Source organism: Kickxella alabastrina (genome assembly GCF_025024165.1).
Source record: "Kickxella alabastrina strain RSA 675 chromosome Unknown BX661scaffold_5, whole genome shotgun sequence".
NCBI classification, from domain to species: Eukaryota; Fungi; Kickxellomycota; class Kickxellomycetes; order Kickxellales; family Kickxellaceae; genus Kickxella; species Kickxella alabastrina.
The window spans coordinates 243,952-257,139 of NW_026251476.1; the positions used below are offsets into that span (position 1 = coordinate 243,952).

The 13,188-nt window shown below is 45.6% G+C and overlaps 4 protein-coding genes across 4 annotated transcripts; 3 read left to right on the plus strand and 1 right to left on the minus strand.

Annotated features, from left to right (window-relative positions):
• Positions 1-5,266: 5,266 nt before the first annotated feature.
• On the minus strand, positions 5,267-8,315 carry BX661DRAFT_178868 (uncharacterized protein). The gene has a single exon (XM_051535034.1). The coding sequence runs from the start codon at positions 7,913-7,915 to the stop codon at positions 5,330-5,332; it is 2,586 nt and encodes an 861-aa protein (XP_051393347.1). The 5' UTR covers positions 7,916-8,315; the 3' UTR covers positions 5,267-5,329.
• Positions 8,316-8,695: 380 nt separating this feature from the next.
• Positions 8,696-9,778, plus strand: BX661DRAFT_196842 (uncharacterized protein; the record flags this gene model as incomplete). The annotated part of the gene is made up of 1 exon (XM_051538079.1): positions 8,696-9,778. One exon carries the CDS (start codon positions 8,696-8,698, stop codon positions 9,776-9,778), a length of 1,083 nt encoding a protein of 360 aa, XP_051393348.1.
• On the plus strand, positions 9,751-11,412 carry BX661DRAFT_80699 (uncharacterized protein). Its single transcript, XM_051539487.1, has one exon. The coding sequence runs from the start codon at positions 9,930-9,932 to the stop codon at positions 11,343-11,345; it is 1,416 nt and encodes a 471-aa protein (XP_051393349.1). The 5' UTR covers positions 9,751-9,929; the 3' UTR covers positions 11,346-11,412.
• A 434-nt stretch (positions 11,413-11,846) lies between these two features.
• BX661DRAFT_169490 (uncharacterized protein) lies at positions 11,847-13,017 on the plus strand (the record flags this gene model as incomplete). The annotated part of the gene is made up of 2 exons (XM_051533525.1): positions 11,847-11,866; positions 11,970-13,017. 2 exons carry the CDS (start codon positions 11,847-11,849, stop codon positions 13,015-13,017), a joined length of 1,068 nt encoding a protein of 355 aa, XP_051393350.1.
• Positions 13,018-13,188: the final 171 nt, after the last annotated feature.

The window sequence follows — 13,188 nt, forward strand, 5'->3', positions numbered from 1 at the left end:
AGCCATCACAACAAATCCAATTCATCTCATTCAAACCACCCCCCAAAATGCATCAATACCAGTCAAAAGCTTTAGTTCATGAGCCCATCGACCATGCAAATATCGATTATTGCGACATTTGCAAAAGTTTTAAAAAAGATGGTGTCAAACATACCTGTTTCACAAACACCGAATAACTTGGGATCTAAGAGAAATGCTTTGAAGATTATATGTCAAACGAACTATAATAGCGTACTAATTTAAAATTTAAATTAATAGTTACATTTAATTTGCGTAGATGTGATTCTTGCTTAATCTGTAGCTATATTTTTAAATCGAGTCTTAATTTAGCATTTGTTTAATTAAATACATATATGTCATTATTAATTACTTTGTAAGCTTTTTATTATAACAATGCAGATTGCCAGATTACTCTATCCAGTGTACATTGTTCTGCCGCAACCAATCTTGACACAATCCAAGTGAATTTATATATGTTGCGTGAAAATAGGAATTATAGTGTTATAAATGTGGCCAAATGGGCAACCAATAGTAATCAACCGAGTAGCCAAGGAATAATACTAAAGGGGAAATAGAAGTATATATCAGAAACAAACTATGGCAAACATCCAGCATCTCCAGAGCCGCTCACATGTAAGCAACTAGCAACACAACCACTATTATAATGTACTTCGGAATTGTATTAATATCTGCTGTTGTCATTCTCTAGCAAAAACAGTTTCAATAGTGAGCACCATGCGGCTTCGCAATTGATGTAATGTAATCAGGTCATTGGCTGACGTCCCACATCTATTTGGTGCATCTATGCACGCTGATGGATCTCAGCCCGGGTCACTGGTCGGTGGCACGAGCCCCCGTTGTATTCTCAACAGCATAGTTTTAAAATAAATAATGTGGTAATAGACACCCCATGAACCAGCAAGTAAAAATAAATGCTGTCTGCTAATGTTGCTGTGGCATTCTTTTTATGAAGACAAATGATCCTTTATATTAAGTGCATATAAAATATAAAAAAGTAAAGCAATTTCTTTTTTCTATTTATAATGTTAATGCTTTTGCCAATTTTCCAATAAATAATGCATTTTTCATTACCATTTGTATGCTGGGGTTTATTATTCTCTATTCGTCAAATAATACAAATGGCCTCATCCCCTCTTCGAAAATACAGTTTTTCTCTCCCTCCCAACTTTACTCTTAACCGGCTTATTTTACTTATTGAAAACATTATTTAAAGCACTAACTAAAAACCCTAACCAACAGCTGCCCTTCTTAACTATGTCTCGCTTCAGCCAGCTGCCATTTGTCGTTCTCAACGAATTTTTGCGCATGATAATCGAAACTAATGAAGCTGACATATGTAAATGGAATGGCAGGCTGCCACTGCTGGGCGTATGTGGCAAGTGGAGAGAGGCAGCCCTGCCTTTGGTCTATTGCAACGCCATTATGGATCCATCTACAAATTGCGCTGGTGTATTTTTTGAAGGCTCGAACGACGGCAGCGCGAGTGACAAACTTCCCAATTCAAACATTGGGCTGATTAAGGCTACAGTAAACACACATCTAGTCAAGAGTTTGGTTGTTTATATCCGGCATCTCCAACATTTTGACTCTCTGGTCTCCGACGCTGACTCGATATTCTCATTTGGAACATGCGACTAGACCGGCGTTAGTAAAATAAGTGTTGATTATTGGTATTCAAAAAATGAAGGGGGAGGAGACGATGGTATTATTGAATACGTCCCACAGCGTGATTATGGACAAGATGCTATTCATTTTGCCAAGCAGCTTGCAAAATACATGCCCAATGTTAGTCAGCTGGACACGGGTGCTTATGTAACAGACGATTTAATCATAATTAACAAAGGATTATATGAATTATATGCGCACAATATTAAAAAGGTTGATGGCTGGGTGCTACCCTTGCTTTCTAAGCAAGTCTGTTTTAACCAAATAACAACACTCAAAATATAATTGGGCGCAGAACAAGAAATGCCACAGTTTAACATTGAGAATTTGGAAAACCTGTCACTAACTAATGTTCCCAACACGTTCTCGTGGAAAAAAGATGGTCAATGTGGGAGAGACAGATGTTATTGTATTTCCGACCCTGCATACATTAAACATATTTCTTAATGGGAAATCCGAACCTCATTTTTCTATTCAAGAGATTCCAGATAAGACTAAATTGCATTTACTGATGCTCACTGATTTGAATATCGCAGCTCCAACGTTGGCTAATTTGAAAAACTTTATGGATTTTGAAAATATCATTGGCCAAACGTGACAAAGCTTTTTTTTTATTGGTGTTAACACTTTTTCAGACAATGAAAAATCCATATTATCAATTGCTAAAAATGATAGCCTGGCTTCTTGTATAAAAATGCATATGCCCAAAGTATCTCAAATGCAATTATATTCTCATTCTTATAAAGACAAAGTTAACTTTTACATCTCTTTGGCAAACCTGTACGTCAATCAATTAGACAATGTTTGTTTTTATCACCCGGTGACATTCTCAGCTTTGCGGTTTTCACCAAATTTAACCAGGTTGAATATTGATGAAAGATCCACTGTTATGCAAAGTCTTCCCAAGATACTTGGGGAATCTCTAAGAATTTTAAATCTCAGAAATACCGATCGCACTTTTACCTGGGATGCATTTAATGACAAGTCTGGATCCTAAATAATCAATTTTAAATCCCTTGAAAATGTGTATGTAGATTATAACCAAGATGTAAATGACAATATTTTGGATTACCAGCAATTTATTGACAGTTAGCAATCCAGATGCGATACGCCTTCAGTTTCTTGTCCACGTTTAAAAACCCTGGATATTAATAATGCCACAATAAATGGGCTTCAAAAGAGAATGGGCTTTGGCTTCAGTAAATGTTTGAATGTGCAGGAATTAAAGCTTAGACTCATGTCTTTTGAAACCACTCAGTTGGAAAATAATCCGAATGGCAATGGCTGTATGCAAGCTGTATCATTGTTTGCCCAATATATGGCTGGTAAAATTCCTAATGTTACTGACTTGAAAATTAATTCATATGGTATGGGTAGTAGATACACAGATCACTTTGGCAGCATTTTTTTTAACGGTTGGGCCTGCCACATAAAATTGTTTAATAGTTATATTCCAGCTGTAATCACTACTAATGAATTTCCATCCGAGATCAGGAAATTGGATATGATAATTGGTAGTGCAAACAGAAAGCCACTGTCTAAAATAAACGCGGCAAAAATTGAGTCTTGATCTAGAAGGTGATTTGAGAGAGCTCACTTGGGATAGCTTTGCAAGTGAGGATGATCCCAAAAACATTAATTTCAAGAATTTAAACAATGTATACATGGATCATACATATGGAGGCAATGCCAATATATTAAATGAAAATATTAATGGGACTAGATTACGCAAGGATAAAGTTACCTTGCACATACCCAAAAAGTGCAAAATGGAATTCCACAACATTAATGATGGATGCAAAGCGTCAAATGGCTTGGTAAAGTTTGCAAAAATCGAAATATTATGCGTTGATAACTCAACATGAAACAATTTGTCAGCTCAAATGGAGGAAATATTGATACATGTTTAATTTATCTTGATGTAGCTTCCAAAAATGGATTAAATTATTTCTCCGAGCCGACAAACATGTTTTTTTGAAAGCCCAATCAACATTGCTTATGAAAGTGTTGCTTTGAATATTAACATGGACTTGTTCAATCCCCAAAGAATCTCATGGACTAATATACGTAGTTTAAAAATTAATCAGCAGGTAAAGTCCAGAAAACTTGTAGAATTAATTGCCAAATTGCCAAATTGCCAAATTCAAGATATTTATTATTGGGCAATTGTACTTTATAACAGCAGATTTGATTTAGCGATTGAATGTGTGGAGCCAATTTCAGCCAGCATTACTAATCTGAATATACATTGTGATGATTATACAGAGAGTAAAGTTAAGACTAGTGGTTGCTGCATTAAATACTTAATATTAGCCATCCCGTCTTTAAATAAAGTGCAATTGTCTAATAATAATTTTGATGTTGAGTTGTTTGTTCAAGAGTACCAAGAGATGCACCCTCATTTGACAAATATCATAATTTGAATGTTTCCCAATGTTAGTTATTTATTTGAAGGTATTCGACATGAATAAATTTGTTTTCTGCTCCACAACTATAATCAATGACCACCCCCTTGGGTCACAACACTAACCTAGCACCCAGTCAAAACCCCCTTGTGGTGACCATTTATGGACCTATGAATCTGAACGAGTTATTTAGAAAATTATCTCGCCACAGCAATGCGAATGGCAGGTCCAGGACTGCCTTGCGGCTGCTCTTTTACCGTCCGCTCACCCTGCCCCTAACAACAAAGTTAAACCACCAGGGGTGGGCGGGATTGAAGGCAGCCACTGGTAATAACCCTTAGTCTCAGAGTCACAGTGGCAAGCGCCACCGGTCTAAAGTCTAGGAGATTATCTTTCCACTGTTGCGCTATGAGGGGGGCACAGCTGCTGTCCTTGGATCTCTGCTGCAATATGTTGTCTGTGGCTGTCGCATCTGCTGGCGCCTTCTCTTGGATATAATTCCTGACCATTCTTTTAGGATGATTTTTTGGTCATTGCACTCCTTCCAGCAGTTGTATATAAACTAGGTCCTCTCTGCGGCCTGTCTCTGGGTGCTGGTCTCGATCGTCGTTGGTCTGCTAAATCATACAAATGTTTTACATAGGATATTTAAAATTCACACCTTTATATACAAATAATGGGCTGGTGAAAGCTTGTTAAATATGCTTAAAATTGCTTTGAGAAGCACAATTATATAAAAATGAATATTTTTATAGGCATTTCTTCTCTACCCTTTCCATTACATCTTTGCTACATTTTTAAGTTATATTCAAATCTATTGAGCATATTTACACTATTAGACTGTTTTACCGACACAATATAATACGGCACAGACAAGCAATAAAATCAACATGGAAGTCTGTCTTAGGATGATGTACTTTAAAGGCAAATTTATAACACTCATAGACTGTGAAGGGTATTGCACAATCAGGGATGTACGATGCAGGCTGATAAGCGAGTTTGGGCTGGAAAAATACCCAATGATATTCTACAGCACTGGTACCACTAGTCTAACGTACTACTCCGAAAACCACTCAATCAAAAATACCGCATTGAAAATCGAATTTGTATGTGACGAGGAGGATAAAGTCCTTGCGTACCATTACAATGCAAACTCGATGCCACCCACAATAAAACTGCGTCCATTTTATGGCTAAAATTATAAATCATTAAATCATTCTTTTGTCAAATAAAAAACACTACCACTGGAACAAGACCCTCTCACGAAGCAGCCGTGTGCCAAAATCAATCCACTCTTGTCTAGATACCCACATCTCATTAGCGCACTCCAAGCGGCTCAGCACAGCACCGCCCTTCCATGCCAAAACCCTGGGATCCAAGTCCCTCGGTGCCGAGACCACTTCTGCGCGCTCCACAGCCATCATATATTCGGGCCGCACGTGCATCAGCCTACTTGCCAGGAGCTCCCCGAAGCCCGGTATAAAAGAGACGCCGCCACCAACAATAAGCACGGACGCGTACATTTTGCGCGCGCGATCATGCGAGCCTGAGTGCGCAATGCTATGGGTGACGGCTAAGTCCAGGGGGATTCTTGAAAACTGTGGCTCCTGGTCGGCCACATACGAGACGGCCGGGGCCGATGGTGTGGACGGCAAGGTTGTGCTCAGGATCTCCTTGATGTCCGACGCAATAGCAGTAGTAGTGTTTGTTTGCGGGCGAAGATCGGGCGTTCCCGGCGCGGTCGTCGGCATAGTTGCAGGAGCAGTGGCCGGCTCCGTGGCCGACTCCGTAGATGCCAAAGCAGCTGACTGTAAGGAAGACGCCTGGTCATCCGTATTGATCGCGGTTTCGACCGCACGCACCGGCAGAGTGCCAAACTGCGTCGGCGTGAGGTGGGGGCATCCGCGGGGCTGGGACTCAGCCAGATAATCCGGCCTCTGCGCAGGGACAAACGACTGTTCGTAGTCTGGCAACACACTCAGGGCATCGGCAGCTGCAGGATAAAACAGGCACAGTGGAGCCTGGTACGCCTCATCGTACGTCTTAAAGCTATATTTGCACGTGTGCTCGTTCGGCTGGCGCACATATAGGTCGCGCAAGCGAATGTTGACGTCCGAGAGGTTCATCGTGCACTGCTTTTCGCGCAAATCATTGAGCATCAGCCAATCGCTCATACGCGCAAGCGATGCATCGGCGTAGGGGAAGCTGCTGCTCTGAAAAAGTCTGAAGAGGAAGCGGGTGATATCGTCGCCACCGTACATTATGTTGACACGCGATTCTTGGTAGCAGTAGCCATCCTCAATACATGCGATGCTGGTCTTTTGCGCGCCCACGTCGACCACGCAAGCTGTGGATATGCCAGCGCCAAAAGTCACCAATGTGGAGCTTTGCTGCACGAGCAAGTGCTGGAACCCCATCCGCCGCAAAAGCACATCGGACAAGGCTGCAACCTCGACGCGGCTGAACACGTCGGGGATGACCAGGACAACAGCGTATTTGGAAAACTCGCGGCGGCCAATGCCGAGCTCCGCCTCCAGGGCACCTGTCCATATGCTCTCAATATCGCCCAGGATCTCCTCCACGCTGGCATAGTCCTGGATGTTGAAGCTGCCGTTGCGCAGGGGGTGGCGGATGATGAATTTGTCGGGATCGGCTATCCTCAGCACCCGTTCGCCAATCACCTGATCTCCCTTGATCTCCGAGTCTTGCACCCACTCGGTCTTAAACGGGTCATTATGGTCCTGGATCACCTCGGGCCGCGAATTCTCGTTGTATGTGAGAACTTGCGAGTACACGTTCGGCGGCACTTTGCGCTTGGAGTGCCGCTGGTGCTGCTTTAGCGCTTCGCGCAGCATTTCGACGGTCTGGTCCACTGCATCCATGTCGGCTAAAGAGCGCTTGGCGCCATCAGTATCGCTATCTTCGCCGCTGGAATTGCCCTCCTCGTTGCCCTCAACGTCCATGGCGGTTGGCTCGCTGGGCTTAGTGACTTCTGCTTCGTTCGGACCACTGTCCACGTCCATATCATCTGGATCAGCAGCCGAGTCTTCAGTGGGTTGTGGCGATGATTGTGGCTGTTGCTGTTGTTGTTTTTGGGGCGGCAGCGGTCTGGTCAGCGGCGTTCGCAGACGGCGCGCAATGACATGTGGGATCTCCTTAGGCACAGGATCGCTGGCTCGGCCAATACGCAGCCAGCGCGAGCCCGGGTGAACGACAATGACGTTCTCTCCAGTCGGCACGTTCACGCCGCGCGCGGTCTCAGCGGCACCAACACCACGGTCGCCACGGCGCATGCTCGACGTAACATTGCGGTGGTTCAGCTGCGTATATGACGGAAACGAGTATTTACTTTCAATGCTGTCCAGGTGCACAGGCGGGGATGCCGGGCGCGGAACAGCCGACGTCTTGGAATTCAGGGGAGTACCCGGCACAATGTCCTGGCGGGCATGGCGGCCACCTCTCTGCTTGGGAGTCGCTGCCACAGTGGTAGTGGTAGTGGCGGCTGAGGTAGCAGTGCTGGTAGATATAGAAATAGCAATGCTGGGGGACATCCTGGCGGCCGAGCGTTCTGACGCCAGGGCATCGCGCACACTGGCTGTAATACTCCCGGGTGTCGGCGCCTCCTGCGTCTTTCTCAACGCGCCACCCTGCGGAAACTCCTGCTGTGCGGCCATTGTGGACTGCAGCCGTGATCTCACAAGCTCATCCACGCTGTCTTTGCGCGACCGACGCCGAGCCTTCGCAATAGGCTTGTTGTTGTTGTTGTTGTTGTTGGTGCTGCTGCTACCAGCAGTAGCTTCTGGCTGTTCTCCTGGAACCTCCATTGTGGTGACTATGCCCAGGCCGTCTATAGCAGTGGTGTTGGTGTTGGTATTGATGTTGATGTCGGTGTTGGTGTTGGGGTCAAGTTTATCTTTTTTGGTGGCCTTAGCCTTGGTGCGCGATTTAGTCGGTTTGGAAGATTTGTCGCTGGCGTCGGTTTTGGGTGTGGAGGTTGTGGAGCCAGGGTCGCCTGAGAGAGCAGCAGGGTTTGTTTCAGGCAACCAAGAGTACTTTTTGCGTTTGGCGTTGAACCCCGACATTGATTGCAAGTTAAATGGTTGAGTGGTTGAAAGCTGTGAATAAAAAAGAAATGAAATAAAATTAAGCGAAAAGGTGGGAGCTAAAAAAAAGAGTGCAAATTTAAACGAAAAATTGTACGCGTTTTTATTTATTTGAAAAGTGATTTTTTGGGTTGTAAGATTTATTCACTTGTTTTGCAAAGCCACACCCGAAAATTTTAATGCGCTGTCTATGATTGGATGATGAAGTATTAGTGCTTTAATTGCAGTGACGCAGAAATCGCCATTTCAAAAAAAGAAGCACCTTGGAATGTGACCTCCCCCTTTTTCCTTCACTCTCTGTGCAGAGTAGAGCATAAAAATAACTGCTGAAATAGTGGTAAAGTGTGAAAAGAAACAAAAAACGATTCTTTCAAAAATCAACAAATATCAAGTGTATCTTGTCGCAACAGCTATCGTTTGGAATAGGCTCATTTTCATTTTTTGTTTCTTTGTTTATCTTATAAAATTTTTATTGTTATTTCACATTTTGTTAATTATGCAATGAGTTACTTCAACCGACACCTAGTCCTCCTAATATTCAACATCCTCAACATCGTAGCGTTCATCGCCATCATAAGCGTCGCCGTAGTCAACATCGTCGACCACACATCAGCGACCAACCTAATAATCTACCACGGATACACGGGGCTCCTCAGTCTCTCACTAATTATCTCCGAATTCCGCGTCCCAAGCCTCCTAAACTCACAGGCGCGCTTTCTCTTTACATACACCGGGCGCGGGTTAATTCTGACGTACTTTGGCTGCATCGTGTACACTAACAGAATATACAACGTCGTTGCCTGCATATACACAGTATCCTTGGGGGTCATTTACCTGGTCATCGCCTGGCTGCCCTTCGTGCCATTGCAGCATGGCATTGTGTATAATTGGTCTAAATGGTGCCAGGAGGGTGCATGGCAGTTCTACGATAAGCAACAGGCGGTAGGCAATGACAATTCCGGAGATCCCATTAGGGGTGGTGAGCGGAAGTTGAAGCAGCCGGGCTCGCTTTTGGCGCACGAGCTCAATCCGAAATACGCAGCTGCTGCCGGACCATGCGACTCATCGCAGTCACTGTGGACCGAGTCACTTGTGGAATCGACACCCGGGCAGCCTCGTGGCTCTCCGTTGGCGGCCGATCGGAACGAGTCGTTTGTTTATGGATTGACTATGGACGCGAAAAAGTTGCAGACTACGGGAGATGAGTATTTGGACAGCATTGTTAATAGCTCGAGGTTTGCGAGGGATATTATGGATCACAGTGAAAGTATTGTTGTGCGCGATTGTTCTACACCTTCTAGGCCGTACAGCAGGGGGTTGAGCGCGGAGGGCGAAATGCCACTTTCTGGAATGATGGTGTACGGAGAACGACCTCATTCGGGACTAATGGTGCACGACAGACCACACTCAAGGCTGGTGATGCATGGCAGACCACGCTCAGGGCAGATGGCACAAGGAGACATGCCGCTGTGCATTTCGTCACCGATTCCATACCATGTGTATGCACCCGAAAGCCGTGAGTCGCTCCATGAAAATATGAGGCGTATCTCGATGGCCCTGGATTCAGACCCCACCTCCCCATGACCCCTGTACAATACCATATTTAACCCAACCAACTAATCGCGACGTCATCCCCCTTTCAACACCAACTACAAAAAAAGCCAATCCACACGTTATTCAGCCACACATTTTTCATTTTTATTTTTAACCTTCCTTTTTCGTTTAAAAACGCCTTATGAGCGCTCATCAAATAAGACAGCAGGAGCGGCAGAAATGGATCCGGCGACAACGCCAGCGCCACGGCCCCGGTTTCCTCCCCGATCAAGACGACGGCACACACAATAGCCTTGAGGATCTATTTATTTTCGGATACACAGCGCAAATATTCCCCGCACCACGCACCGTACCAGCACTAACTGAGCTCTCGCCGGACGTATTCGTGGATCGCTACGATATCCGACACCTAATCCCCACATCCATAACTAAAACCAGGTGTCACAGCATTTCCGACCATCAAGATATTTCCATCATACGGTTTGCCACATTGCTTGAAAAGAACGAGGCTGGGGAGGAAAAAATACCGCAGCGTGATATTTTTGAGATGGACGCGCAGGAAAGACGCGCGTTTATCGAGCGTGCGCCGCAGGTCGAGTACAAGGGTATTCCACTGGACTACGAGTTGCAGGAGAATCCGCGCACAGACGTTTTGGAAGCAGAGGCAAATAAGGACGAAGACGAAGATGAAAACGAGGGAGAAGATGAGAATGGGCCAGCGTTTATTGTAAAGTTTGCGGTGCCAGATAATGTGGCGACGCCAAAGACGCAGAGGCTGTTTGGGATCATCGAGCAAACGGCGAGGTTCATTGTCGAGCAGCCCAGCGCGATGGCTAATAGGATGGAGCTGGTGATCCAGGGCAAGCAGGGGACTAATCCTGATTTTGCGTTCCTGAGTGCCCGCAGCCCGTTGTATGTCTTTTACAAGCACCTGCAGTGGCTAATGCAAACTGGGCTCTATGGTTACAACGCGGAATCAAGCTCCAGCTCCAGCTCCGATTCTGAGCAAGAGCAAGAGCAAGAGCAAGGGCAAGGGCAAGGGCAAGGGCAAGGGCAAGGGCAAGGACAACAGCAGGAGCAGGAGCAGGAGCAGGAGCAGCATCAGCACCCCTCCGCTGTACCCTCCCCTGCTCCTTTGATCCAGCCTGAGCCTGAGCCTAAGCCTGAGCCTAAGCCTGAGCCTGAACCATTGCCGTCCGTTCCATCCACCGTGTCAGTGCCCACAGACGCATCCACGCGTCAGCTCATAGACACAGTCGTGCTTCTCGTGTGCAAATCGCCCAGCCCCCATAAACTCGAGCAAACCATGCGTGTTGAAAAGGCAACCACATCAACCTATCGGTTCCTCTCCCCGTTCGACCCACTCCACGCGTACTACTGTTTTATTCGCAATTGTCGTTTGGCCAGAAATTCATCAGACGACATTGAAAGGGCCGTAGCCGATGCACTTCAAAAACAACAAAATGACACAGTAATAGTGCCGGTGGAAAAAAAGGAGGAGGAAAAGGAAGAGACAGTGGGGGATCAGGATGCTTGTTTGCAAGCTAAACGCAGGTTGAGAGCGTTGGAGTTTCTTCGAGCAAAACGAACGAAGTAGTAAAAATAAAAATGTTTTTGTTTTGTTTTTGATTTTTGATTCTTTTGTTCAAGATAGTATCAAAAACTTTTAATTTTTGCATCTGCCTCAAACAACTTGGGTGGTATTGTTCTGTTCCCACGCGTGCACGCAAGCAAGCACGCACTAAACATTGCAAAAAATAAAAAAGTAGGAGCCAAAAAATTCCAGGCGCGTTTCTGTCAGTTTGTTTGTACGTGTTTATCACGTGGTATATTTTCTTTAAGCTGGTATGGTTAGATTGATTTGCCTCTTTTTTTTCTCGATTTAGAAAGTTTTTTCTTCTTGAGTATGGCCAACTAACCAACGATATTTGTGGCACGCATACAACACGCACAAGCCTCTTTTTTTGCTTCTCTTCTTTTATTTTGCTTTTTGTTTTCAAACCCCCCACCTTTATTCTTTTCTTTTCTTTTCTTTTCTTTTTACAACTACTAATTTTTAATATTCATTTTGCAATATTTGGCTCTTTTTTAATTGACAATGCGCAAGCAGGACCCAGAGTAAGTATATCCGAATAACAGAAACAGGAAGAAAAATAAAGCAACCATGGAAAGATAAAAACATACTCAATCCACACAATTGTGGCTTTTGCAACCCAATTAGGAGCTTCGCGTCGGCCGAGGATGAAATCGACTACTGGCGTTCGGAGGCACTAAACGCACGCCAAGCTTTGGAGGAAAAGCAGTATGAGCTCGATGACTACCAGCTCCAATCAGCCGAGCTCGAAACAGAGCTGGAACAGGAGATTGAGCGTATGGAGGCAACCATCAACGAGCTGCGCTCGCGCAACGAAAAGTACCGCATGGACATGGCGGAGCTTAAGGAAAAGTACCAGAACTCTCAGCTTAAGGCCGGTGAGGACCTTGCATCGATCGAGCGCGAGTTGCAGTTTGTGCGGTCACAGCAGGAGTACTATAAGAGTCGCACGCGTGACCTTGAGCAAACCAACGATGATTTGGAGAGGAACGAGAGAGCCGCAAAGTCGTCTTTGCAGGCTATGGAGTGCCGGCTGAGTCGCGCGGTGGAGGAGAATTCGCATTTGATGGGCGAGGTCAATACGAAGAAGATCCTTGTGGATGAGGTGCAGAGGCTGAAGGATGAACTGAAGGATCTTAATCTGGAGCTTAATGTTGTGAGGAGTCGCAGCAGCCGCGCGGTGCCGCAGAGCGGTTCTTCGTTGTCGAAGAGCACTGCAAACGCCGACTTTAATGGCGAAAACCCCGCGTTGATGGTGCACAACATTATGACGCGCGTCAAGGACTTGGAGAGCAGGTTGGCCGGCGCGCGCACCAAGGTCACGCCGCTGATTGGTGCGGGTGGCCAGTACGCGACCATGCACTCGCGCATTGCACGCACGCGGAATATCGCTAACCCAAAGTCGGCGGTTGCATTGGCCAGCAACGGCGGGAGCAACGGTGCTGGAGCGGGTGACCATCAGCAGCAGCAGCAGCAGCAGTTGCAGAGGCCGACGGCTTTGCGCTCGATTGCTGGTGCCAAGGGAGAGACGAGAATTGGCAATACTCCGTCAATGGAGAGCAAGCTTGAGCAGAGTCGTCTGCAACGCGAGGCCATTCGCAAGCGCATCGAGGAGAAGAGCATGGCCCATCAGCAGCAGCAGCAGACGGTGCCCCAGCGGAGGCAACTGGACTGATATGGTCTGGTTGCAGGTTCACACTTTTTTCTTTATCAATTCCTAATCAACTTACTCGCTTCGCATCATGTGCTTCAGCCCATACATAGAAAGGTCAAACTACAGGCCCATTTAAACCTGGCAATGTATTTCCGCTCACAAAATAGAACTTCCTTTTCGCACTTTATCCCA